This window comes from Gasterosteus aculeatus, chromosome 3 (genome assembly GCF_964276395.1).
Source record: "Gasterosteus aculeatus chromosome 3, fGasAcu3.hap1.1, whole genome shotgun sequence".
NCBI lineage: Eukaryota > Metazoa > Chordata > Actinopteri > Perciformes > Gasterosteidae > Gasterosteus > Gasterosteus aculeatus.
The window spans coordinates 2,269,311-2,297,089 of record NC_135690.1 but is presented as its reverse complement, the minus strand read 5'-3'; the positions used below and the strand labels follow the sequence as shown (position 1 = coordinate 2,297,089).

Below are 27,779 nucleotides of genomic sequence, written 5' to 3'. Positions count from 1 at the left end.
GTAAAAAAATAAATGCCCCCCAAAAAACCATGACAAACAATCAGTTAGCAATATCATTTAATCATTTCCCCTCAGCGTAGAATCACTGTTGTACATAAGTTACTTTGTTTTCTCAATTTCACAGGTTCATTTTTTTTTTCTCTCTTCAAACTTCCTGTTTGACCTCCCTCTCGTATCAAACGAAAAAAAAAGCAGATTGTATTATACAAAAATGCAAACCAATTTTCACACAGTGAATTCTCTTACAAAGTCATAAAATGGCGTAATAATGGCTACATCCACATTGGAGGAAGATATTTCTAGACATTCCTTAATGGAGTATAATATACATATAAAAACGTTTTTCTTGCTGAAATCAAACCTGTACCTTAATTTAAGAGATATTTTACAAGGGAGTAATCATATAAAATAGCCATTTGCGAATTTCCCCAGAAAGTCAGGGAATAAAATGTGAGCCTCAAACAGCAGTAACAGAGTTCAGTGGTCAAGAGGGGGGGGGGGGGGGGGGGTGGAGGGCTTAACTTGTTCTGTAAATGAGGAGGGGGGGGCAGCAGTTCCACTCAGATACAAAAACACACAGGAGATTGCAATGAACATCTTTGCCGTTTACTCTCCAGTAAACCAGCCCACCAGTCACGGCGGTGGCTCCTCCTCAGCTAAAGGTGGTTCAGCCTCATTCGTTTTGGTTGACTTGTACTTCGAGAGGTGGAGGAACGTCATAATCAATCGACACCAACCTGTTGTCAGTTTGCGGCATTTCAACAGCAGAATTAAAGCTGGTGGGACAATTTCTCGTAGATATGTGTGTAAGGGGAACAAAGCTATTGTGTGAATGTCACTCAGATTCTCTTAGCTGCTGACTACACATCAGGTCAGATGATGCATTAAAGACTGTAAGACTTGCAGGGTCAGTAAATTCACTCAACTATTGCAGGAACAGAACAAAAAAAAACAAAAGAGAAAAGGACTACAAACCGAACTAGATCAACATTTCCTTAAAAGAAAAAGAGTAAATTTTGCTGTCAGTCAAATCTTGAGATTTTCATTATTTGCATGTCGCTGTTCTGCATTCAAATTTTCAAAAAGTGAGGGGGCCTCTACTAGAGTCCAATTCAGTGTGTTTTACTATTTTAGAAATGACCTCGTGCTCCGAAAGCCGACAAGGTAAAGGGACATTGCAAAGAGGATTTAAGGCCAACCTCTCCTCAGAGACTTCCTGAATATCCTCTAAGGGACATGCGTGGGGGGGGGGGGACCCCCAACACTTTTCTAATACCTCAAAACTATTACCCAGTACAGCACACCTTGTGGGAGAAAAAACCAAAACGTCGGGTACATTTTCTACAATACAACTTAGCACACACAAAACTTCTCCACAAATGTTCCAAAGTTACAGAATTTTGTCGTCTTCTTCGGAAGCATAGTCTATAGAGAACATCTTTGTTTGAACACAAAAGATTAAGTGAACGCGCACAGAAGTCCTTCGTCTGGGAAAGGATAAAGTCTGTGTTGGCAACCAATGGACAGAAAACAAATCAAACGACGAAACAAAAACATTTTGCTGATTCTAAATAGAGATCATTTAATATAAATGCTGAGCGAGTAAAATAAGAGGTGGCACATTAATAGTGCTTTAGTATATTAATGTATGTATACATACTCATATGTATAAGTGAGCTGTGTACCTAAACAATAAATGTAGCAAGGAGCAGCCAGATGATTGAAGTGGGGGAGGAAAATAAAAAATAACAAAACAAAAACATCTAGCATCATGGCGCTGACATATTGGAAGAGATTCCTATCAAACGGCCCACGCCAGGGACACACGACATCGGGTTTTCAACTCACTCGTGAGGGATTTGTCACGTTTTTTTTTCCCCCGAGGACCAAAAGCAGGGGTCAAAGTTCAACCCAAAACAACTCGACCCAGAGTCTTCTCTACCCGGCTGTGGGGCCGGAGCCAATCACGCTCGTTGTTTACAGAAGGCAAAGAGCTCGACACGCGAGCATCAGCAGTAAACAATCTGCATGGTGGATACAGAGCAATAATAGTGGTGATGGTGGTGATGATGACCCAGGTGGGAGAAGGTAGATATGATATTGTAATACTCGCCGATAGAAATGCTTAAATGTACTCAATGCGATGCTGGAGCACGTTTGGTTATCAGTATCGTTGACTGTAAACAGGTTTTTTTTTTATGTATTGCGTAGCCTAAAACGCTACGACCGCTACCAGGAGTGCAAACGGCGAGTTTAGGTTTTGCTTGGAGTTCAACTATTTCACAACGGACGGCATTAAGCCACGCCCCCCCCCCACGAATCGTAACAAAGCAAAGCATGAAAAAATTAAAAGCGAACCGAACGAAAGAACACAAGGGAAGGCAACTTCATAGAAGTTAGGAGAACAAACGACAAGATAATCCCAATGGGGAGGCCTTTGGTGTGGCTCGACGAGATGCTCTGAGGAGGGAACTGCTCAATTTGCCCAATTCATAAAGACACTGATCCGACCGACTCCCGATGCAGAGAGGTGGTCTCTCCAGTCGCCCCCCAAAAGAAGTCATTTGGGGCACGCTGTGAAGGGTCCCGCAGCGTAATCAGCAAGGACTGAATGCAGCGGAGAGCCGTCACAAACCAAACCACATCAGGGTCACACCGCAGCCGAGAGAAGCACATAGCAGGTTCCCTTATATAGAAAAAAAGTGGAAAGCTCATTATCAAAAAGACTCGCTGCACTCTTTAAAACAGAATGCCTCAATTAAATATAGAATATACTGCTTTCAAGTATGAAACATACATGATGTGTTCATAAAACGCATTCATAAAAATCATACTTCTGGTGGCAGGCGAAGACGCGCGTGTGCCGCAAAAAGTGATTTCTGTACCACAGCGCTTCTTCGTTTCAGCTGAATACTGGTGGAATATTGTTCTGCTTTTCCCTCCTCAGATCGTCTCCATCCGAGCAAACACAACTTTTTTTAAACTTTTTTTTTTTTTTTTTTACGATTCTGGGGTTGAGTACCAAGTGACGCGTTTCCGCCAATTCCTACAATACCTTCACAGATCGCCAGATAATTCTCTTCCGAGTGTGTGGGACCTGCTCCTCTGCACGGTTTGCTGCTTCAGCTGAACACAAATCCTACCTGGGGAGGATCGATTAAATACATGACTGTTTATTAAGAATGGAATAGGCCTAACCTTTTTTTGAATGAAATTACAATACCACTGTCAACATCACCACCATTTTCTCTTCCTGATTTATCTATGATGAGCTTTGTTTATGTTTAACTCCGGTAAAAAAAAAAAAAATAGACGAAAGAAAAATGCACACACGAGAAATGTTATCATATGCTCTGGTTTCCAGGCAAGGAAAGTCATTAAAAAAAAGCTCATTCACAGAACAAAAAAGAAAGAAAATTCATATCACGGCAGATACTGCTCATCTTCTAAATAGAATGGGTGCCTGTGCATGCTTTTCAATTGAGCATCTTGAGTGTGTGCATGTGTGGTTGTGTGTGTGCGAGTGTGTACTGCGCCTATGAGCAGGAATGGACGCCATTCTTCTGCATTTCTGAACCAGTGGCGCCGGAATCAGAGCACAAGCCCATAGCAGACGTCTTATTGGTCAGTGACAGCATGGACCCGCCCACTGCACTTTCTTGGAGACTGTTGGATCCGTTCGACACCTCGCTGAATTGAAGACGGAGAAAAGAAACCAGTGTGAACTGTGGATACTGAAGGAGCACAGGAATATGAACGGTTTTACAGTGGAGTACGTGTTTACCCACCCAAGAGCCAGGGAGATCTCTTCTAGCTGAGTTTTATGCTCTGGTTGTCCATTCTCTGCAGGTTTAATCTTATACTGCTGAACATCATGGGGGACTTGGTTTTCCTGATTTTGACACGGACAAAACATGCTTAGTTGCTAGAAAGACACCCAATCACATATAACAGAATGTTGATCGTCTAAAGCCTAGTTTATGCTTCTGCGTTTTCAGAGCGACGCAGACGCAAGACCCCCTTTATTAAAACGAAGAATGTTTACGAGAGAACGGATCAGATTGAAGAACGTTTGTCGGAAGAAATGCGTAAATATGAGCGCTTATACAAGCCGTCATTGGCGGGTTGTAGAAGCGGGTTGGATTCACGGAGGGAGATCGCCGCAAACGCCGGTCGAGAGGTGCACAAAGTTGTGGAGGAAAATACGGGACAAATGTGTCCGCGATGAAAAGCAGCAGTGGCGATGCACGGGGCAATAAAGTCTATGATAAATAAACAAACAAATAAATAAATAGACGTGACTCTCTAGGTCGTCTTTAACAAAAACACGTCACTCCGCCAGTTGTTCTGGAGGTGAATTGCTCTGCAACACACGCAGACCCATGAATTGAAACGAGTGCGTCGGCGCAACGACGCAAACGCAGAAGCATGCGCCGGCCTTAAGACTTCAGCCACGGCCTAGATACACCGGTTAGTGTAAGTTTGTTGGCGGTAAAAAAAAATGGTGTAAAGTCGACAAGTCTCACCCCTTGTTACTAGTTAACAGGTGCCCCCCCCCCCTTACCAAAGCCATCCTTTTGCCGATCTCTCTCTCCACCTGGTGGAGCTCCAGGCTCAGCTGTTCGCTGGAGACTGTGGTGCTGTTGGCTCCCACTGCTGGCCACTTGGCCTGCTGTTGAGCGGCTGCCTGGCCGGCCTGCACAGCCTGGCCTGCCATCGCGCTGCCCTCCCTCTGCAGCAGCAAGGAGTTACTGGCAGCCTGGGAAAGAAAAACAGGAAGTGAATAGGACGACGAGTGTGTGCAATTTGGGGATTTCTGGCAGGAGGAACCCAAATACAGTGATGACTGTTTAAGGGGTAGGGACATGGATGGCCAACTGCTTACAGGTGATGATTATGTTATAACAGGGATATATACAGAAAATATGAAGTAATGCTCTCAGCAATTTAAAACAGTTTGAGACTTATCTAAACATTTCAAAAGGGTGCAGTAATTGGTGGTGAGAGAGCATACACACCTCCATGCTTCGCATCTGCGTCTGTTGGTTGATCTGCTGGTTGACCTGCTGCAGCTCAATCTTTAACTGCTCTCGGTCTGGAGCTGCCATAGGCATACTGTGACAGGCAAGGACATTTTATTTGTACAGCACATTTCAACAACAACGCAATTCAAAGTGCTTAAAAAAAACAAAAACAAAAAACATCCAAACATAAGGCAAGAATATTTAAAAATAGTTAATAACTAGGGATGGGGCCGATCCAGTATCGGTATCGGGACCCGATACCAGAGAAATTTGGGTATCGGATTTTCCGATACAACCTTTGGAGATTTCCGATATCAATGAGCCATGTCTGCGCTTTAACGTTGTCTGCTGAAATGACTCCAAAAGTGATCCCCGCCTGCTAGTCTGCTAGCTGGCTGCAAACTGCGGAATGGATTTCCTGAGCGTGTCTCATAACTGTCTCATTGAGCCGCGCCTCCGTTCAGGAATCCATTCCACAGTTTGCAGCCGGCTAGCAGACTAGCAGGATAGCACTGAGGCTAGATTGTTCAGCACGGCAGCCAATACCGTGGATGAAAAAAGGCATCGTCTAACTGCAGAGAGCAGAAATGCTCATATTCCTCAACAAGAACCTGCCGATGTAAGATTTGTTGAACACTACATCACTTCCTCAGAGTCAACTTTGAGACATCCCATTTTTGTTTTCTTTTAAAGAATAGTTAGACTCTGGTGTTTAGTTTATTCCAGGTCATCTTAAGTGCTGTTCTGATGCACACTGTTTTAAAACTTATTGTGTGTGAGTGAGTGAGTGAGTGAGTGAGTGAGAGAAAGTGTGATTGCGTGTGTGAATGAGTGAGTGAGTGAGACTGTGTGTCAAGTGTGTAAGATGTTTACAGTTATTTTATTGCACTTTTCTTCAGATATTTGACATGTTGTTCATGATACAAGAGTCAGTTTACTTGATTTGTGCTGTTATTTTTGTGAACGAGTGAGTGAGACTGTGTGTCAAGTGTATGTGTGTGTGCACTTTTTTGTGTCACACATTTTAAGACTTATTAAAAATAAGTCTTTGACATTTGACATTCATGAAATTAAATAAATATTGACATGACAATCAATCTGAAACCCTTAGTTTCAAATCTCTTTTCAGATTTTTTTCTGTTAACAGGATTTCCTGTTTTTCAAACACAGCTCTGGTATGGGAATATTATCTGTATCGGCCGATATCCAAATTTAGGTATCGGGATCGGAAGTGAAAAAATGTGGATCGGTGCATCCCTATTAATAACATTAACTTTTTCCCCTGTCTCATTTCCTAAGACAGGGAAGTAAAGAAAGACATTTACAGCTAACTGCTTTACAATCAAGTGTCATTATCATCATATGAATAACAAAGAGGTGACAGGAAATCCAGCACAGGCCTCACCGCTCACTGAAGTGTCCCTGAGCGGACGAGGCGGTCTGGTGTGAGGGGTACGAGGCTCCACCCCATCCTCCATGGCTTCCATATGCGTACTCAGCTGTAGGAGAGGTGGAAAATCTTAGCACCACTGTTCCTGCAAAAGGCCTATATATTAATATGTTGGTTTCTTACCAGACATATGTTTAGAGCTCTGGTTCTGAGGAGGGGAGGCCATTGCCTGCCCGGGGCCTGTGGTCTGGTAGCCTGTCTTGGACGTCCGGGAGATGGCACCGAAGCGGGACACGGTGGGCTGGGGGCCAAATGGGATGATGGGGTCATCGTCCTTCACATCTGTGCCCCTCCGAGGAGCCTCCAGTGATTGTTCCCTCAGACTCTTAGCCTCTGCATTCTGCTAAGACACGTGTATCAAGATCCATAATGCATCATTTCCCCACCCCGAATACTGATCTCTAACGAGTCATCCATCTGAACTCACCATCATGTCCATGCTACCAGGTCCCATAACATCTTTGGGTTTGGCATCCTTTGTACCAATGTAGGAGCCAATGGTCTCACAAGACCAGGGAGAGTACTGCCCTGCGTAGTCGGGCTCTCTGCACTTAACCATGGTTTTTGGGTTCTCCTCGCCATACTGGAGACACAGAACACACCGAGAGCGTCCTGTCACTGATACGGTTCTTGAATCTTTCAATGTATGAAATCATAAAACGCTTGTGTATCCCCCGAACCAGTCGCGGAGGCGTATGCTGACCTCTGGAGGATAGTCGCTGGGAAAGGTGTGAGGGAGAGTGGGCGAGGCAGCGAATGGTGGAGGAGATATGACCTTCCTTTCCTCCAGCTGTGATAACAGCTCCTGCCGGCGTCGGTGCAGGTAGTCGAGGCTGGGCTGTGAACCACTATACGACGGCCCCTAAGACACAAACACACACACAAAGATTGCTACATAACTACTTGTATTTTAAAACTAGGCTGGCACCGCAAAGTGTAATGGGCAACCAGAAGAAGAGCGATCCAGACAAACTCACCCTGACATAACCCCTCATAGGTGGAGGCTGGGCCCCCTGCGTATAGTAGCCATCTGGAGGGTATCGATCACGTGAACTGGGCTCCTGGTGGTAAAGGGAGTTCGCCTGTCCAACTGACGGCGGGGGCATGTCAAGAGGAGCGGGACTCATCCGGACCAGTCCTTCCCTCTGTGACGGGTACGCCTGCGGGGGAGGCGGCGGGCCATTGTAGTTCCCGTGGCGACCTCGGTCATGGTGTGAAGGGTGAGGGTAAGAGAAAGGCGGCCCAGAGTGAGGCCCCTGGTACGAGCGCTCTGGAGGGCCATACCCAGGATAGGGGTCCTGGTAAGGGGGTCCTGACTCGCTGGGTGGGGGCGGGTTGCGCATGTAGTCCCGGGGGACGTACTGGGGTGGCTGTTGGTAAGGGTAGCCTGAGAAATACAAAGTGGACCATTATTAATATTAAAAGATGTTGTCAGTCGCACACAGAGAAGACGCCGATTGTGCATCATTGCGTTGGCCCCTACCTGTGGGGTACTGGGGGGGGTCATACTGAGAAGCAGAAGGGGGCGGGCGAGAGTCATAGCACATCTCAGGGTGCGGTGCCTGAGGGTAGACGGGGGAACCTCTGGCTACCACGGGCATGTGCTTCACCCCAGAGAGGTGGTCCACTGGCATCCTGGAATGGGCCATGGCATGAGGTGGCATACCAGGCTTGGGCAGCACAGAGTCCATCCTACGAGGACACGTGTTCGGGAGTCATCGAGTCAAATACGTGTCAGTTAACAACTTACCGAGTAAACTAGAGATTATTGTATACATCCAATAATATGAACCCTCTCTATTGAAGAAAACTGAATTAACACATCAACTGCTTATACATCCACAAATATATGGAGGATTGATCACTTAAAAATGGACATTCCTATTTCCGTCTTACATATTACAGATACCGGTAATCACAGTTAAGAGATGCCGCCACTTACAAACAAAATAGTGTGGCACGTGTATGTTTTACATATTTTTATTTGGATGAACACCATATCTATTTTTAAGTATTCAAATTTTAGTTGGTTTACGGGAATGCTTTCAACAGCAATATCTAAAATATCTATGCAAATCAACTTCAGGAAGTATCTCATTTCACAAAGCCACCAGGCGGTGTTCTGCACTCATACAGAGAGAACACTCACCCATCGGGTGGGGATCCCGGCGCGCTGGGACTCCCTCCATCCATCTTCATGGGCTTACGCAACAGTTCATACGGGATCGTGTCAGTGCCGCGGGCAATAAGCTGGGGCAAGGAGGACCCGCCGCTACCGTTGGTGAGCGGCGAGGGCTTGCGGGTCACTCCGACGTCAAGAGGAAGACCATCATCCGACATGAGACCCCCAGAGCCGGGGAGGCGGGCTGCCAAGCGCTTATTCATTTTACGATACCTGAAGAAGGTGAAATGGATGAGACACGCCGGTGAAAACGGTTCAATCCTGACTGAAGTGCTAAATGGTGATACTCATCAGACTCACTTCTCCAGTTCTTCCTGAGAATGCGCAAACGTGCAGCTGGCTCCACGAGGACAGCCTCCCTTCTGCTTCATGTCCCGACACATGTACGTCTTGTACTTGCTGTGCTGAGGAGGCTGAGAGGAGAAGTCAAGTGTTATGAAAAGATAAGACGGCGTGCGCGGCCTTTGTGTCATCAAGTATGTTGTCGGGCAGAACGACAAACGGAACTGAACACTACCACAATAGTGGTGGTATTTCAAATTGAAACAGGTTAAATCAATTTCAAAATGAATGTTTGATTCAATGAAATCAAAGAACAAAACAAAAAGAAAACTACACAGGTGATTGTAAGGATTGTCAGGTGTATTTTTTTACATTTGATGAACAACACTCTTCACGTTTGATGTTCTAATGATAATGATCGCCTTTGAATATAGCCTGTGTGAACTAATCTATATATACGGGGGACGGGAACCTGCTCGTTTCCCGTTTTGATGGATAGACCCACCTGTTGAGGGTCGGCTCCTTTCTTGCTGTGGTTTTGGATGAAGTCCACCAGCCCGTGCACCACTGTTTTCACTGCTACCAGCCCCTTCTCCAGCTGCTCCCACGTGGGAGGAGGAGCGTCTGGGGAAACGGAACACGGGAAACGTTTAGATCTCATTAACTGCAGGTAATTGTTTGACTCATGACATAAATACCGTAGTGTTTTGTGGGGAATCCCCCCCCGAATAGATTTAATAAATGCAACAAAAATAAGTCTGAGCATCAGTTAAACAGTTTGTGACCAAACACATTACGACTTGGGTTTCACAACATGTGTATGGGTATTGGTCGGGTGTGCGACTTCCTCGCGGTTCCGCCTTATGGCGCTGTTCATGCAAACTACTGGAGCTGGCGAGTCGTCCCCTGTGGCTTACAGCTGCAGCGCAGCGTAAAATGAAAGTTGGTAAGCTGGTGAAATTAAATGACTAGTTTCTTACCAGGACTGGGATCAATGTTGGCCAGCAGCTCCAGGTGGGGCCGCAGCCGGTTTAGGTTGGCTGGGTCTCCGGTCCTCTGCAACGCAATCGTCAGCTCCTGGACACTCTGAGCAAAAGACGCCGGAGTCTGCAGCTATGTTCGAAAGCAGAACCGAAAAAAGAGAATTGGTTTTGTGTTGCAGAAACGTGCTGTGGCAAAAAAAAACTGCATCATTTAAAGCATAAATAATCTTTGAAATGTGCCTTTATGGAAACAATACAAATCACACGCACATTTACTTCTCACATACCTTATCTATGATAGACTGCATATGTGACTTGTGAGATTGATCTCCATATAACAGAGAGGACCACTGGTCGGGTGCGATGCGCAGTCCACCCTCCATGGCTATCTGAACTATCTGAGAGTCATGCTCGCGCCGCAGAGCCTCGTAGGTGCGGAATTCCTCTTTCAGCTGCATCAGGGACGAATCTTCATCCCGTTTGGTCACCTAAGGAGACACAATGGAAGAAGAAAAGAGGGCTTAGGACTTTGGGATGGATTTATCCCACTGATCGTAGACGTTACAGATCGTATGACTGATCGGAGTCATGGATCAGCACAAAGAGGAACAAATGCAGTAGTTCCATAGTAAGGTTGTTTTGCCTTTGATACGAATTGCTGATCATTAAAGATCAATTTGGGCAAATTAATATCTACACTGTATTTTACGATAATACATTTTTTAGATGTAGCAGCAACAGTATTCTTCTGCTTCTCTGTCAGTGTCGTACCTTGAAGCAGGAGGCTCTGTAGAGCAGCTGCACCACATGGCCAATGCTGGTCTTCGAGGCCTGTGGGAAGCGCGGCTCAAGCCTCTGAACCACAAACAGAACCAACACCTTCCTGGACAGCGCGGAGCCATCCTCCAGAGCGAGAAGAACCAACTTCAGAGCTTCCTCCTGCATGGCTAGGAGAGGGAAAATACAGGAGTAAAGGGGGGGTTTGCCGACACTTACATAGGATATTAGCTTCCTCTCAAAAAGCGGATACGAGCTTGTTACCTGGGCCTAGAAACTGGCATCCCCGTGCGCGCACAGCGGCCCACAGGTTGGAGGAGAGCTGCTGTGGATTCTGGTGCTGTAAGATGAGTTCAGTGACGGTTCGCTCGCCCAGAGAGCGGGCGGCCCTCATGGCTCGGACGCGGCCCTCCTCTTCCACCAGCTGGCAGTGGACCAGTGTCACCAGTTTCCTCTGCATGGGTCGACTTAGCATGCTCTGGGCCGTGCTGCTCAGGCCCACACCTGGTGAGCGATTGGACAGGACAGGTAGTGAACAGGTAGTAAACCGGGGGAATATGAACTCTGATATCATAAACCCTCATTGGCCAGTGTATCAGGTACGGCCATCTTCAAATACCCACCTACTAAAACAGTGCTGCAGTAATAATTATTACCGTAATGCAGGTTATGTGGTTTCATTTTTGTTTTACAAAGCCTTCAGATTACCTTTCTGATCATTTTAATGACACGGTTGCACCTCTACATCGAACAAGTTTACTGCAGTAACTTTCCATTTTACGATTCCTCCCTCGCAATAACATCTCCAGTATATCTGATAAGCTAACTGCTGTCTAAATGTGATTGCATGAAAGATCTACGCGTGTAACTGACTCTAGACGCCATATATGTGCTCACCGATTGTTTTTTACCTGAGTTACACTGTGAAATGGAATTTAAGAAGGGCCCATTTTAATTAGAAACATATTTTGTTACATGCTTTTGTAAGGTCAAACATTTTCAATCATTAACATTAGGCCAATTATTATAAAAGGGTTAGGGTTATCCAATCCAATGACATTTTGTCCAAACTGGCTCCCCAACACAATTATTATCACCTCTGCAGCCTGGGGAGATATCTCTGTACTATTGGTTTTAAAAATAGTTTGGATGATTAAAAGAAAACTGGCAAAATGTAAGTTGATAAAGTCAAACGTTTTAATTGCGTGTTATATCTGTGATGTGACGTTAATGATGCCTACGAAAATATTCTTTCATTCTGATTTTCAGACAAGATCAAGATCAGTAGTCGATCACATGACCTTGTCTGAAAAATGTTAATGATTTTATTGAAATTACAGATTACTTTTTTTCTAGCCTTTTATAGTTGCTTTAATGAAACTGACAAAAACAACTTCCTGCACTTTTTTTGAGTAGGGTTCAACGCCACGTTCAAAAAAAAAAAAAAAAACACACAACCAAGAATATTGGGGACAGGATATCAACCTACAGTCTCAATGAAAGGCAACACGAGAGTGTCAACAGATCATAATAGAAAGAAACTAAAAGTAACAAGCAAGTGCTTTTTCTGTACCTCGGGTGTTGCTGAGGGGTTTGAGGTAGAGGGCCAGCTCCTCCACACACTGCCTGGCCTCCTCATAATGCTGCGAGTCCTCTGGACTGGTAATCAAGGCAACTGGTTGAGCCTTAGGAACCTTCAACGGGACACCGAAGGGACACAATTAAAAGAACCCATTGCCACGGTTGACGCTTTTTAGTACAACTGTGTTTTAGAAATGTTTAGCAGACTATCTCAACAGTGGTGTGTGTGTAGAGGAACACACACAATTATTCTGAAATTGTCAGACGTATTTAGCAGTTTTAGCCAATACATCAAACATTGTGAATCTATAATCAAATCACCTCTTGGTATGTAACCGGAAAATGGATATTTCACATTTTAACAATAATTTAACTAATTATGTGACACGCTTAGTTTGTATCAAACTAATGTAATCAAGTCTAAATAAACCTTTTGATACTGACCAAAGCAACCTGCAGCTCTGAGGCATTGTTATGAATTAGGTCATTTTCATGAGTGAAGAAGGAACACAACCATTATAATAACTTCCACTTTTATCAGTGCATATTCTTTTGATGGGACATGCACATCCAGAGCAGCACAGATACACAAGGCCCTCGGGTAAGAGACAGGACATCCCAGTCATGACTATATCATACCCACAACACACTCATAGTTGATGCACTGACATGATCCTTTCTTATACAGTTTATATCTGGAAACGTGGCCAAATTCAAAACACTGTGCCTCGCCCATCTGATCAAACGCCGCTTTCGAGAAACGTATCTTCCCTTATTATTCCAGCGCTCAGTGAACCAACAGTATTAAAGTCATTGCTCATGACTAAAGCGCGACTCAAAGGGAATCTCCAAGCTGTGTGCAGCATGCAATAGTCTATGAGTAAAAAACAAATATAATCCTTTAGAAGCAATTAAAGAAAACATCACAGTCACAATAGGATTATTATTATTTTTAACTGTTGCATTAGTCAAACGCATCCGTGAGCAGATATCCTTCATCCCAAACCAGCAGCCACACAGGCTCCTTGTTCATCTAGTCAACGCGAGATGTTCGGTAATGAATTGCCGAAAACAAACGTACCAACACATGCGTGATTCTTACCTGGCCTCCCACAAGCTGCAACAGGGCCGTGTTGACAGGTAGCTGCTCGATGTCTGTGCTGATGGCCGTCTGGTCAAAAGGACAGGCCTTGCGGTGCAACTTGTTGAGGCACATCTTGCAGACAGTGTGTCCACAGCCCAAGCTGATGGGCCGGCGAACAGTCTCTTCAAATGTCTGTGTGCAGATCGGGCACAGCAGGAACTCTGTCCATTGTGGTGCTTGCACTGGCATGGTTATATGATGATCGGACGAGTGTGTAATTGTATGTAAGCTTTAACACAGAGAAAAAAAATCTAATAATTATATATATATGGAAGATTCCACTGGAATCAAGAATTTGTCTTCCGAACTCAATTGTTCTTAAATGTCCTCACACATTGTGGATTTTGGATCACATCTCATGATGAATACTGTAAAACAGAAAGATAGAAGATGATTACAATTGTGCAAACGTTTAAGAATTAAAACGTTTCATAATTTTCCCAATTAGGATTATGATAATTTTTTGTTGCAAAAGTATCAATGTGCATTAACAAAACACGGTTGTGTACTATGAATACGCGAATCCCCAATTACAAAATGCATCGAAGGCAGTGGGATGACAAAGTAACGTTAGGACCATCGGTGGACCTCCCATACATTACAACGTTCAACAAATAAATGCCCGTTTTGCTTTGATTTCGCAACGGTCAGCGATGCTTAGTCGTTTTACAAACATGAACAAAAACAAACGAGGTGACACGGTCCTTATTTTTTGAAAACCCGATGAAACAAGCGACGCAGAAGGATCAAAACAACGGCTGTGTGGCCTACTCAGAGGAGCTGGTAACCACTATGACTATGGACAAAGGGTCCCGAAGAGGCTAACAACCAAGTCCCGAGGCTAATGTTTGCTAATCGAGTTTGGAAACCGTGCGCTACAAGATCTGGTTTCAGACAACGACCACGCTGCAGTGACCGTTACCATTTTTACGTTTGATCGCACACAAATGAGTGTTTGCTCTGAAATGAGGCAGCACGGTAGCGAGCTAATTGTAGGGAACGCTAGCATTAGCTCACTGCTAGCGGGCTACGCTATGGGTGGCTAGTTTGCTGGGTCGGCTAGCTGGCAAACGTCGTCCTTAAAATGTAGACATTAAAACAAATTTATATTGAATATATGATTGGTTGTTCGTGGTGGTATTTATTCAGAAAGTAGCGTTGGTTATGAATCCATTAACGTTGCACAATCTATCGATAGATGATTAACATCAGCTGCCATGTCGCGTTTTGGTCAAGGAAACGATAGCAAGGGAACAGTGGCACTGGAAAGAGAAGCCATTTGAATTGCAACAGCGAGATTATGTAACGCCAGCAACCGAAATTACCCAGCAACACAACCGTATTCACCGTGTATTTAATTTCGCCGGACACCCGTATGTAATGGAGATCCCGAATGCACTAGGGTTGGGTTTTAATTACATTTTGAGAAGCAGCTATGGCTGACACAAATACCATCCTCTGTTCTCGACTGAGCACAGGCTAACAGGCGGGTGAACAAACCGCACTCCTCCCTCGAGTAGCAGTTAGCTCTTTAGCTAGCTACCAGTCGTGTTAGCAACACCCAACGCTCAACCACAGCTATGCGTCATAAATGTGACTAAAACCCAACATGCAGCTTCTACCTACACATTCCTCCGGGAGAAACGGGTAACGAACATCAATGCTACTCACTCATTCCAAAAGACTTGGAAGATTTTCATCTTTCTTTAGGAAATTGTTGCGATATTTTCTTGCCATGTCGACTGTGCAGCTTAGCTGCTGCCGAGGTTTGGGGAGGGTGTCAACTCGACAACAGCCTCGCTAGCCGGTTACGGCTAGCTTGGGTGTATCTCCGCTGATGGCGCCCTCTGCTGACAGCAGGCCGCAAGCGCAGCCGCTACATTAAATACAGCAGAGTTGGCCTGCGAATCTTTATCACATCTGGGGATTGTGGTGACTGGCAAGCAGGACGCTGTCCCAATTAGGCGGTCTGTGCACGAGCGCGTGCGCGTGCACGCGCCGGTGAGACGGACGGATGGAGGGATCCGGGACGAGCCGTCGGTTCTTTGAGAGATGCATCATTAATGACGCCACACAAAACATCAGCCTTTATATTTTTGTATGGACCGTCAAAATATTAAAGCGATGACAAGACATCCATTTATCTCCTTTGGGCTGAGGCCCATGACGACGCTTTAATTCTGTTTTGGTATTTTTGCGGTGGCTTATTACTGTGTAAAGGGAGTCGGTGTCAGTGCACTGCACTTACGCAACATAGAGCCCCCCCCCCCCCCCCCCCCCCCCCTCCAGCGGGTTTGCGAGGAAAGGACTACATTTAAAGCACGCATTTTATTCCATTTTTGTTTAATCCTACTGATTTCTGGAGGGATTACAGCACCAATCATGAGTGAGAGGCTGCTGGCTCGCCTGGAACCGCCTGGACCAGGAGCATGTAGACAGTGAGCGGGAGCGCATCGCCAGGATCTGCAGAAACATTGAGAGATGGTATTTGGGTTCCTCTTTTTTATTCTATCCGGAGATTAAAGTTGTTTTGTCTTCTCGCTTGTGTTCGATGGTTTATGGTTTTTGCACCAGAATCTATGGTAACTTTCAACGCTGGAACTATTGTTTTAACGGACACGATCTTTAGGTAATATCCCGGGACGAGATCCCTTGTGTGTCATGGTTATATAACTTCACATGGCCTCAGGGAATGTGTTGCTTTCCCCCACTAAAGCTTACTTTGTCAATAATGTAATATTGGTTGGATTGAGCGGGAGTTATTTATGTGGTATGACACAGAATCTTTAAGGAAATTTCTAAGGTTTGAATAACGAGTACCCATTTTTCTTATGTTGATTTCGCCTGTCAACAAACCTTCATAATGTTGTGCACGGGGCTCAGTTGCAGGCAGCAGTTGCTTATTCTCAATCTAAAGGATTATCCCGTGCACTGCAAAGTAATCAGTGGATAAGTCAACGTGGCCAAATCCACATGACATATCTCCTCACCACACAGATAAGAAAGTGGCCGGTGACAGAGATGTAGAACAGACGTATGGTTTCGTGCACATACAACAAAACGGTCTCTCTTTTTTTTCAATTATCAACAGGATCTATCTGGACTTTTCTGTGACTGACCGGCCAATGGAGGAAGAAAAGGTAGCTGATAACATCCAACTAAAATCCTGTTCCCCTGTACCCACTGGGATTCCCATCAACTGGGGACTCATCACTGGTCCCGTCCCGGAGCCGGTGTTCACAGCTCCTTCTTTGAGCACCCGACTTCCCCTTCCTCCTCCGTGTTCCGCTGTTCACGCCCTGCAAAACAAGGTGAAGTCCCTCACGCCGCGAAGGACCCGAGGCAAGGAGCGAGAGAAGGAAAGAGAGAGGTTGGATGCAGATGCCATAGGGAGCAGTTCAGCCGGGAAGATTTCAACCGAAGTCCTCCTCCGACAGAGGCCCAGAGGAAAGGGTCAGGTCTTTTTGACATCCTCCTCCTGGCGGTCAGGAGTAGCGAAGAACTTGAGCAGCAGCGATGAAGAGGAGGAGGTAAAAGTACAGGTCAGTTTCGAGATCCACAGCCCTCCAGCTGGAGCCCGAGGAGAGCGGCTCCTCCAGGAGTTAGAGGAAACCGAAGACGAGAGGTCGGAGAGGAACGAGGACCAGGTCGGCCTTCTGACAGGCCGGCCTTGCGGGCTCGGGGAGGGCACCAGCCTCGAGAGTCTTCTGTCTGACAACTCAAGCAGCAGTAAGGACGACGCATCTCCTCCTGCGGCTACTCTTCTTCCTCTCCCTCCTCCTCCTCTGCCCGTGCTCTCGTCATCTCCGGCCACCACCTCTGCACCCACAACCGCTTCCGTCTCTTCTTCAACGTCAACCAGACACTGGGCACCGCCCAAGGGCTTCTGGAGAGTCGTGCGTCCGGAGACGTTGCTCCTGAATGGCGTGAGCCCCAACAAGACGCCCTCCGCTCTACCATTGAAGGACCGCGCGGAGGCCGAAGCACCGTCTGGGCCCCGGAGGTGTTCTAAAGCGGCCGAAACGGGCAGCCGGAGCGATGCCGCAAGCGTGGTGGAGGACGAGTTCGGAGACTCTGACAGCGTGGAGTGCTACCTGGACCGCTGCGAGCAGAAGGAGTTAAACGCCGGGGACGTGGCCAAAGGACTGTGCAGCTCTGACAGCTCGGAGAGCATGTCTTCACCTAGCGGGCTCCTCTCTGCTGATGAGATGCTGAGGGTGAAGCGGAGAGCTTATGTGAAGTTGAGGGAAAGATCCCCGAACTGCACGGAGGAGAGCGAGCAGAGCGGAGGGGAATGTGCCGAATATGGTGAGGACACGACTTACAGAGGCGATTGTAAAGGTACGTCTGTGGAGGAAAATAGCCAATTGGTTCAAGCTGACAAATAAAAAGAAAAGGGAGGGAGAAACCAACTCATTTTTTAGCTTGTTGATGACAGGATGGTATCACATAGACTTGTAAGGCCTCTGAATTCAGACATTATAGTCTGCTGTTATGAGAAGTAAAGAATGCAATTAAAAACAGGAATCCCGGTGTGTTGGTTTAAACAAGCCACTCATTCGTAGTTTCTTGACTTCTTTGTGCACCGTAGTTTGTAGATTGTCAGACGGCCCGTTTCTTCCTACTACGAGTGGAGAGAGAAAATTCAGCTTGGTGTTTCAGAAATCGCATTTGCATTCTGAAGCTTTTTAAAAACATTGTCAACAGTTCATCTGGTTCGAGGACTTTCCACCTTTCACAGCCGTTCAATTCGTGACACAAGCATTTGTCTTTCTGCCGATAATGTTGCATAGAAACACAGCATGTAACCAGGCGGATTGGACAGATGTTAGATGTGCAGATGTGCATGAGTTCGTTGCTATTATTAGCAGTCAGAGCAGTGGGGGGGAAGTGTCCCTGCTTTTGTGTATCTGTCTGTGTGCTAACGAATGCCTTTGTAGTCGTGTAAGATGACAGATTATGTATTTTCTTATACGCTTTATTTGTGATACCATGTATTTGTAATGAGTGTGCAGGAGTTTGTCGACACTAAAACACTCAATGCAATTCATATCTGTGAATATGCGATGACGAGGGTCCCCCCCTCCTTGTTGTCCCTCCGACATCTGCCTTTATCCGTCTTTCTGTGGTTGCATAACCTGTGATTTTTTTACTGACGTTAAGGATCAGTCAGGGATACCGTCATCGAATCTACTGCAGGTTTACAAAAATGATACAACTATACAAAGACCTCATTTTAGTAGTATTTTTCCCAAGCAAGCACAACATAATACACTTAATAAGAGGGGAACCCCATGAATGATACGCCTGTCCAACAGGGAAACCAAGACAGGAGATCTATTCTCTGTGGGAATTAAACTTGTGGACACTTTTATTCTGTGATATTTTCCTCTCCGTCCTCTGCTCGTCTCAGGTGCTCGTGGGGTTTTGGACAGCTCAGAATCAGCCACCCTCGCTCAGGAACTCGAACCCTATTTGAGGTGAGCAAGGCCAACTTGTTTATGTGCTCGCCGTGGGGTGCAGATATACAACTTTTTTGCAATCTTTGTATCTTCTTTCATAAATTACAATCTTACGTCACTTGAGGGAAATAGGGATCTGTGTCTTTCCTAGATTGAAATTAATTTTTTAAATAAAAAAGTACAACAAATAGAGTGTAGTGATGAAGCTGACATTTGAAAATACACTTTAAAATGAAGCTGATATTTGTAAACTTTGATATTTAAAAAAAGAGGTGAAGTCTTAAAACACTGTAGTTGAGACAGAAAAAAGCTGTCCCACTTTAAAGTGTTTCCAAATCTTTTCGAAGCAGCTGTAAAAAAATATTTGATATTCATACACAACAAACCCTTTTGCCACAATCCCTCCTTCCCTCAAAAGGGGTTCATTGATATTCCACACCGCTATTCAGCTTCCGGTTGAGTTGTGTCAGCGTGTCTGACAGCGAGAACCGCACACTTGTACCGCTTCTTCCATCATTTTATTTCAAGAGATATAAAAAAAAGGGAACTATAATAAATAGATACTTACAGTGAACGCATTTTTGTAACCAAGCAATAAACCGCAATTTAATTTTATAGCGTGCGTTCTGGTCATTAATCTTATTAACCGCATAATGAAACAGCTGAAACCGACCAAACCGACTGCTATTTATCCTGTGTTGGATCTATTAAAACCCAATATGTTCTCCTCCCGACACCAGGAAAGAATGAATCATACTCAGTCCGTTACGAGGCTAATCCACATGGCTGCTGTATCAATGCTATCTTTGTCACTGGGCCAGCGGATAAAGACAAGTACAGATGAAGCCCGATGCACAGCAGCTTATCTGCGGGCCATGAGGGTAGATGGAAGGATGACGTTTCTCTCTGATGCCAACCGCCAGGGCCATCTGATGTTACGTAAAACAGCTTATAGGAGGATGCAGCTTGATTCACTAACTCTACATTAGGTCAATCCGCAGGGAATATGATGTCACCTGATGTGTCACAACACACACAAAAACAACTTTAACCTTGTTTACTCCATCCTCTCCCTCGCTGACTTACATCCCTCCAAACGATTCATTCATTTTCAAATTAGCATCTTTCGTCTTATCGCCAGGTCTCTTCTTGTAATCAGTGACGAGCATCCTCTGAGCTCCAGACATGAGCAGGCCAAGCTTCTCCTGGAGAGAGCGAGACTGAAGGCTCGCTCCAATCACACGAAAGGCGATCGGCCCGGCAGACGCTCGCATTCTGATCAGAGGTCCACCGTGTGAGTTGGCTACATCTACTTACGTGGACTGTGAACTCTGTGCCGTCTTCACAAGTAGCCTGTTGTAGACTCTGAATGCCCCGTTGTGTTTGTGCTGTTTGTGTGTGTGTGTCTTTAAAAAGAAAAATTTGGCTGGTGTGTGCTAACTGAAAATGAGTAATGCGTTGGAACTTTTGTGTTTTCAAAACACAGAGCTGACATCTGTATCTGTAGGGATCTGTAGGAGAATTCGGAGCATTTACAATGGCTCCTGAATTTGACACTATTTGTAGCCACTAGATGTAATTGATCCCTAATTCCAATGTACTGTGCCATTGCTTTTAATTATTAACCAAAGAACTCTAATTTTAGAGAATGTTATCTACCCAGGAAGCTGGTGTGAGATGGCTCACCCTCCAGTTTTGCTTTACTTTCATAAGATATCACCTTAAAAATGAGTTCAACAGAAATGTAGCTTTCCTTATACGCACTTCTGTGTCATTCTGCAGAAAGAAGCCGCAAATTGATTCCCCAATTCCGACGCGTGTGCAGAAAGCTGTTCCAGCCAAAGAAGATCTTGCAGCTCAAACTGTATCTGGCCCCCTTCTTATCCCAAACCAAGACCCCCCTCAGGGTGACCAAGGTGTTCGATCTAGGAGGTACGGCTGTTCACCCACACGGGTGCGCTTTGAGGACGAATCGGAGAAAGAAGCAGAGTCTCGATACTTGGACAGACTGAGACAACGTAGCAGGTCTGCGACGCCCAAGTCCAAAAGCAAAGAAAGTAATACGGATTCCAGCAGTAGCGGTTCAGACAGGAGCAGAAGCAGTCAAAGTGTCGCCATGCCCCCTTCGCAGAAGAAAGATGGCGTGGGTGTCAGTGGTGAGCCCACCACAGTGATTAAAGAGATAATAGTGCTGGTGAAGAAATGTGAGGCGTGTGGCTCTGTGGTCAAGGAGCCTCAGCCAGTCTCATCACCGTCAAAGCCAAAGAACACCGAGCCACAGCAGTCTGAGGACCCTCGGGAAAAAGCGGCTAATCCCTCTGTGCCCCATAACAAGCCAGAGGCAAGCACTCGTCCCAAAGCTCCTCTGACTGTCACGTTTGCAGGGGCGTATGTGCTGGGAGAAAGCAAGGAGAGCCACACGGGATGGAAAGCATCCGGGTTTGGGAAGCTCAGGAGGAGGAGCAGGAAGGGAGAAAGTCGGATGGAGTCTGACCACGGCCCTTACGGCCCGTCTTGGGCTCAGCGGCGTAACTCGAATCCAAGGAACCGGGTCAACTTGAGCAGAGCGGTTTCCTTTGCCCCGGATAGCCCCGTGGCCCTGGATCCTCATTTGCTGGAGGCCTCCGATGGATTGAGAGAATGCCCTCCCCCATCGCTGCCTATAAAGTCCGCCCTGAAGTCAAGTTCAAGGAATCGCGCTGCTGCAGCTCAGCCCACGGTTCAGTTCCAGACCGCCTCCAGTCAGGGAGGCGAGGGAGGGTCCCAGCATTCTGGCCTCCTGGACTCTCCAGAGGCAAGAAGGGAGGGTGCAGTGGCTTCCACCCAAGGGGGCCTTGCAACAAGCATCCCAGTTCCCTGCATCCGGCCCTCCACCCTGAGGTACTCCCCAGCCCGGCTCACCGCCGACCTACAAGCTGCTGAACTCTGGGATGCCACACCAGATGGAGCAGGTGAGTGGTCATTAGCAGGGATTAGCAGGGTCTGGTAGAGGGTTCAGTGTCTCTGCCATTTATATTGCAAGTAGAATGATACCGTTCTGTCTTACGGGAGGGTTTACTATTTGTAAAGTAAATGGCCCTGCTTTAAATGAATTATTATCAAAATGTGCAGTGTGAAAATAGGATTAATGGTCACACAAAATAGACTTATCAGACATATCATGTATTTGTATTGTAATTCCCAATGAACATACTGTACATATGGTATATGTAATTTTCATGATGTAATGTACTTGATTACTTTGGATATTTGGATATCACAAACCCAAACACGTGGTCATTGCTGGGAATAGACTCTTTTGAGTTGAGACTGCAAAACCACGGACTTGGTAAAACATGAACCCAAACTCGTAGCTAACGGTGCTAGCGCCAATGCGCTGACAACAAACCCTTCTGCAGCATGCCAGGTGTAACTGCTGTGAAGCATGCACAGCCGGCCATATATTTACATAAATAATGGTTGTTTTCTGCTTCATTAATGCTCTAATCGTCATATACTGCTCCTCTAATCCAAGTCATCGCACTCCCGGAATAATTTTACAGCATCAGCGTTTGTCGCCCTGAGAATGAGAATGTACAGGAATTACAAACCAAAATCTGCAGAACAGAAAAAATCAATAGAACACAATCATAGAATAGAATAGAAAAGAAACAGTATGGAAAGTAACGGAACATAACAAAACATAATAGAATAGAAGATGTTAGGGTTCGGAAAGCCCTCGGGGCCTCACTCCTTTGTTCTCGTCCCGGCCGGAAACGATGAATCAAAAGAGTCAGCTTGCTTAAATTCAAAAATCTAAAAGTATTTAATAACTAAACAACGTTATACGGAATACAATTACAAAGTCAAATACAAAGCGAAGAGTAAAATATTTCGCGAAATAGAGAATTCTCTGAGCAAGTCTAAAGTGACTTATCAAAGCGGCTGCAGGAAAATTCTAACAGTCCTTTCCCCGCTTTGGTCCTTTGAAAACTCTTGAGGTGTGTCTTCTTGGGTGCATTTGAATGTCACTGGCTTCTCCTTCAAAGTGTCCCCTCCTGGACTGTCCCCTTCACATCGAGGTGTGAAGCTGCAGCTGTAACCTGAAACCTCTCTGTCCTATCTGTCCCTCACATTCCAATGCACTCAATGTAGATACATTTGGCTTTATGCCTCAATGAGTGAATATAACAAAGCACGCATAGTTTAAGTCTTCATCTTATAACTAGTACACCTTCATTACAACACATCCTTAATTGACCACCATTCATCACACTTCATCATAAGATCTAAGACAGTTCATGTGGTCAAATTCTCAAGACATTTGCCCCAGTCGGCTGCCTTACATTAAGTTGTTAATTTACTACCTGACAGGAGAAAAAACTCCCAAAAAACCCTCTTTGGGGATGAAATTGGGAGAAATCCATAAAGGACGGCAATTAGGATCCGTCCCCAGGTTTTAACATCTCATTGTGACAGAATGTTAATGTGTACAGTGTTTATATGATTTAAATGACTATAAACTGTGTTTGATTCAAATTGCATTCACTTCATCTAACATGTTAATGTAATAACTAATATCTAACATCACAAACTACAATTCTAACACTAAACATTATTACACGTACTATAAATTCCACCACTAGGGGTGCACTTCTGGCTTAAATCCCTAACAAAGACAAAAATGTCTTTATTGAATTCTCATTTAAAATGTGGCATAATTGACCAAAAAAAACAACAAACAGACCAGAAAAGAGTACAGTAATATGTCTATTTTAGAAGTAGTTTTGATTTCCACCCCGTATGTGCTTTTCTGTCAGGTCACGCTGAACCCGGTTCTGGTCCTGATTGTCGTCCTGCTCTACGCGGCATCGCCGTGTCCCGGGCTGAGGACCTCCGGGCCGAGCTGCTGAGAGCAGAACATCTCAGAGCTGAGGCCATATGGGAGGAAAACTCCGACGGGTCCAGGTAAGCCAAGATGCACACGCTTGTTGTAGCTTAGACATTAAATCCTTCCCCCCTTCACGCTGTTCCCAAAACAGCTTCAGGGTGCCAGATTGGTGGCAGTTAGAAGATTAAAACTGACCTACCACAGGGTGTCGTTATAAAACCGTTGTGTGAACGTCAAGACAACACCGCCCTCTTCTGGAAAGAAATAGCTTTACATGTAACAACCAATCATAAAAAAAAGCTTTTTCCCATGCTTGTTGATAGTTGGTTGAGTTGTGGATGTTGTTATATAATATTTGAGTCTCCATAACTATAAACAAAAGACAAACAATGTATAACTTACCTCTCACAGGAAGCTGGATGGGCGGCCAAAGCTCTTCCTGCGTCGCTTCTTTTCCTCCATCGGTCTCAACAGTGTTGGCCGACTGGTGAAAGGAGGCCGCTCCAGCAGCATGGAGCACCTCAGTTTACCCACCGCCCCGCGGGTCAGCTCCGCCTCCCCGAGCCCCACGCGCAGACCGCAGCCCATCATCCGCATGCAGAGGACGCCCTCGCTGCAAACCCTCAACACGGTGAGCGAGGGGAGAAAGCTTCTCTTCAGGACTGAGGACTGACACCACGTCAAAATCAATGCAGGAGAAACGTGTCTTGTTTACCTGTCTTTAAACTTTTAACAGTGGACCCAACCACGACTTTTCAGTGTCACGGACCTTTCAGCCTGTATAGGTGGGGGATGCATTCCAGGTTTTCCACGTTTCCCTGCACTTTCTGTGGTTCATCCTTTTGGCAGCTGTTAGAATAGACTAAGCAGAACTTTCTGTTAGGGCCAATCACAGCCTGTATTTGCATTTTGTGTGTGAGTTGCCCAACATACACACTTTTTAGCTTTAGAGGTGGCAAAAAGTTACTCTTCCAAAAGCTAATCTGGGGGTGAGAAAACCCAATTCGTGACGGTGCCATTTATCCGCCACTAGGTGCTGCCACTGGCTCAACTGCGCAAAGCCTCGTCAGTGCAGAGTTTAGAGAGAAGAACGGAGCGTTCAACGATACTGGGAGAGGTGCATATACCGTACGGCCTGGCACCGAGGTAAGTGGCAAAGTAATAAGAAACAGACCGATGAATAACAAAAACAAACTATAAATAGTGTTCTAATGGATGTGAATCTCTACATTTACAGCCCTGATAGCCCTCAGCTGGAGCTTCACGGGGCCCTCAGTGTCGAAGATGCTCTTACCTCCAGAATTGCGCGTCCAGTGGGTCGGGTCACCCAGGCTTTCCCTGACGGGACCCTCGTCCTGGAGCTCGTTAGACCCCAGAATGGTCCCTTTGGTTTTGTCATCTCAAGGGGCAAAGGTCGACCGGACACAGGTGACTCCATGTAACATTTTCGGTGTACTGCCACAGAAGTTACTTTATTTCCTTTGCCAACCGCAAGCTTGCTTTGGTGGTCCTTATTGAAAAATAGCCACAAATAGAATACAATTTATAATTTAGATATTAATCAGCTCCTAATGTTGAATCAAAAATCAAACGTCATCCAAGACAATGCTTTTACTAGTAGTAAAGCTGGTTCATATTATTTATTACGATATTGTGTACAGGCTTAGACATTTTCTCCGGTTCAGTAAACACAAAGGCATCCTCTATTTCCTTTTTCCACTTCCACCTTTTTTTTTCTTCCCTCTATTCAAATTCTATACTTGCCCCTCTGTTCCCCCACAATCAAACCACTGCTTCACCTGAACGTGCCCGCGTGCCTTACTGTCTTCGTCCAAGGTGTGTACGTAGAGAAAGTGGGCGACGGCGGTGGGGAAGGGCCTTACCTCGGTCTACTCGGCGTCGGCGATGAAATCCTGCAGGTGAACGGAGAGGCAGTGGCCGGACTCAGCCTGGACCACGTGACGCGGCTCATGACCCGGGAAAGCACCGCTTCTCTCCGGATCATTCCGGCCCGGCGCAGCCAGCGCTGAACGAGGAGACGGACCTGGCACGGAGCCACTTCTCCAGCAGCCCCTGGATTATAATTGTAGACTGCCAAACCGTACTGACTATGGTTTGGCGCATAGCCACCGTGTGTTTCAGAGCAGTTTTACATCTGAGAAGGGCTACGTGAGATTACAGGGTTAGAGGTTGATTTCCTGTTTTTATTAAACAATATGACACAGCAAGGGATTTGGATTACAAGGAAGAATCAATCAAATAACCAAATGTAGTACTAATTAAGAGAATATATTTTGTGATACTGATAAAAGACTTGAAATACTGTTTCAAATTCTGCCCAACTTGTTTCTGGCCATGTTTTTTTGGTCACATTTAGTTGAATTTGCATCCTTTAATTCCAAACGTATCTGAATTTTAATCAAATCTTAAAACCATTTGCAAAAAAATAAAGAGAAATGGGATTACAGCATTTAATTTTACTTAAGTTTTTGAGACCATTACATATACAGCCTCAGCCTCACCTTTAAATTCTGATTTATTTTGACATATTTTGTTGCATTTTAAATGTTCCCATTAATCTAATTGATTATTTCCGATGATTGACTGATCCAAAGATGTGCCAGAAATGTAATGTTGGCCCAGCAGACCCGCAAACTAAAGAGCTATTTATTGACTGAACCGGATCGCAAATTACATTTAGACATAAAAGCAATTAATCCTCTCTCTTTGTTTCTCGATGGATCATATTCTATTTCCCTGGGGGCTGTGCAGGATGTCTTCCTGCATTTTACCTGTGCTGTATCGCCCACTGCTTCAGCAAACTGACTCGTTTTTCTTTGAAATAAAAATGTTTTATTAACTCATGAATTATTCACAAAAAACTCATCGTATCACATTGAATTCAGTCACTTGGATGCACGAGCATATTTCAAACGTATGAAACAGAAACGTGAGCTGTCTTCTTAATTTAATAGATAAACCCCCTAATCATTGTTAATTAAGTCAATTAGGCCCGTTGATTTCCCCCACATGTTTGATAATTAATACAAAAGCAAAGCAGTGCCAGTGCTCCCCATCCGTGCACATCTGGGCTCCGGCTGAAGGGAGGCTGAGCAGGATGCAGGATGACGGTCGTGACTGCTGCGTCAACAGGTCTGTGTAAAGGTCGTGACTGATGGAGGGGTCGCTGTTCTTTCAACACTGGGCTTCTCCCGACGTGGGTCCGTCTAATGACGCGCACTGTTGGGCCCGGTTAAGACTTCAGGGGACTAAACGCATAGCGGTTATTTAAATGCTAAAAGAGAGGAAAAGAAAGGGTGCGGAAAATCCGTTATTAGGATGTACCTGCCACCCCTCCGCTTGTCCTGAACGTGGTCTGATATCGCGCTGCTCTTTTATCTGATGCGAGCAGGAGCTGATACACTTTTATCTGTCCCGGCCACGAGTCCCCCACGGGCCCCGGGGAACCGCCGTCCGAAGCCCACAACGCCAAACACTGACACGCAACAGCACATATTCATTTTTCCAGTTATTGATAGGTGAATTGATAAAGAACCGTGTCCCGTTCGAGCACAGCATCTTTATCTAATTACTCTCCCTCTCTCCCTTCATTTGAGAAATCTATTGTGTCGGTAGCAAATCCTGCCGTCGGGTGCAGAAATGGATATGGATTAATGGACATTCTCCTTTTAGGGTAAAACGAGGATAAAAAAAAGAGACGACCCGCCGCTATCATCAGCGTTATCGTATTGCAGAATAAATTGGCTTAGCAACAAACAAAAAAACCTTTGTCGAAATTACAAATAGGTCAACAGCTTAACCTGAGCTTTTGTTTCTTTCATCAAAAAAAGAAAAAATGAAAACACCTTCCCATAGTTGCGTGTACAGTTGTACCCCGCGCTGTTACAGGCCGTTGCGCTATGCCTGTTTGCGCTTTTTTTTTTAATGCTTTGCCCTCCACACGCCTGTATAGCCCACGACAGCCAAATAATAATGAATCATTTCATAAATAATGGGTTTAGGG

At 45.4% G+C, this 27,779-nt stretch overlaps 2 protein-coding genes and 1 long non-coding RNA gene across 6 annotated transcripts; 1 reads left to right on the top strand and 2 right to left on the bottom strand.

Moving 5' to 3' along the window:
* Positions 1 to 40: 40 nt before the first annotated feature.
* Positions 41 to 15,365, bottom strand: rc3h1b (ring finger and CCCH-type domains 1b). Of its 2 annotated transcripts, none has more exons than XM_078098644.1 (21): positions 15,095 to 15,365; positions 13,756 to 13,791; positions 13,382 to 13,652; positions 12,272 to 12,392; positions 10,963 to 11,202; positions 10,693 to 10,868; positions 10,209 to 10,409; positions 9,919 to 10,051; positions 9,444 to 9,562; positions 8,957 to 9,069; positions 8,624 to 8,869; positions 7,958 to 8,166; positions 7,452 to 7,861; positions 7,178 to 7,336; positions 6,902 to 7,057; positions 6,598 to 6,817; positions 6,430 to 6,523; positions 5,019 to 5,115; positions 4,565 to 4,759; positions 3,789 to 3,892; positions 41 to 3,690 (listed from the first exon to the last, which is right to left on the bottom strand). In XM_078098644.1, exons 3-21 carry the CDS (start codon positions 13,610 to 13,612, stop codon positions 3,537 to 3,539), a joined length of 3,378 nt encoding a protein of 1,125 aa, XP_077954770.1. In that variant the 5' UTR covers positions 13,613 to 13,652; positions 13,756 to 13,791; positions 15,095 to 15,365; the 3' UTR covers positions 41 to 3,536. The 2 variants fall into 2 exon arrangements, with proteins under 2 accessions (XP_077954770.1, XP_077954771.1); XM_078098645.1 differs by having other exon boundaries at positions 6,598 to 6,814; positions 15,095 to 15,230.
* LOC120815631 (uncharacterized) lies at positions 15,364 to 26,206 on the top strand. 2 transcript variants are annotated; one of them, XM_040170452.2, is made up of 10 exons: positions 15,364 to 15,907; positions 16,515 to 17,731; positions 18,837 to 18,903; positions 20,027 to 20,179; positions 20,668 to 21,836; positions 23,685 to 23,832; positions 24,167 to 24,386; positions 24,789 to 24,901; positions 24,993 to 25,183; positions 25,592 to 26,206. In XM_040170452.2, the coding sequence occupies exons 2-10, from the start codon at positions 16,549 to 16,551 to the stop codon at positions 25,783 to 25,785; spliced, it is 3,438 nt and encodes a 1,145-aa protein (XP_040026386.2). In that variant the 5' UTR covers positions 15,364 to 15,907; positions 16,515 to 16,548; the 3' UTR covers positions 25,786 to 26,206. The 2 variants fall into 2 exon arrangements, with proteins under 2 accessions (XP_040026386.2, XP_040026385.2); XM_040170451.2 differs by having other exon boundaries at positions 16,515 to 17,764.
* LOC120815644 (uncharacterized) lies at positions 22,667 to 25,795 on the bottom strand. Of its 2 annotated transcripts, none has more exons than XR_005711763.2 (4): positions 25,639 to 25,795; positions 25,050 to 25,265; positions 24,471 to 24,617; positions 22,667 to 24,377 (listed from the first exon to the last, which is right to left on the bottom strand). It is a non-coding gene; the product is annotated as an uncharacterized LOC120815644 (long non-coding RNA). The 2 variants fall into 2 exon arrangements; XR_005711764.2 differs by having other exon boundaries at positions 25,555 to 25,645.
* Positions 26,207 to 27,779: the final 1,573 nt, after the last annotated feature.

Bases quoted from the DNA above. Each gene is read 5' to 3' on its own strand.
- rc3h1b (XM_078098644.1), bottom strand. From the start codon at position 13,612: ATGCCAGTGCAAGCACCACAATGGACAGAGTTCCTGCTGTGCCCGATC. The intron at 11,203-12,271 runs GTACAGAAAAAG...ATCGCTCACCAG, and splicing joins ACCCCTCAGCAACACCCGAG to GTGTGGGCCTGAGCAGCACG. The intron at 4,760-5,018 runs GTGTGTATGCTC...TTTCTTTCCCAG, and splicing joins CGCAGATGCGAAGCATGGAG to GCTGCCAGTAACTCCTTGCT.
- LOC120815631 (XM_040170451.2), top strand. From the start codon at position 16,549: ATGGAGGAAGAAAAGGTAGCTGATAACATCCAACTAAAATCCTGTTCC. The intron at 23,833-24,166 runs GTAAGCCAAGAT...TACCTCTCACAG, and splicing joins GAAAACTCCGACGGGTCCAG to GAAGCTGGATGGGCGGCCAA. The intron at 24,387-24,788 runs GTGAGCGAGGGG...ATCCGCCACTAG, and splicing joins CGCTGCAAACCCTCAACACG to GTGCTGCCACTGGCTCAACT.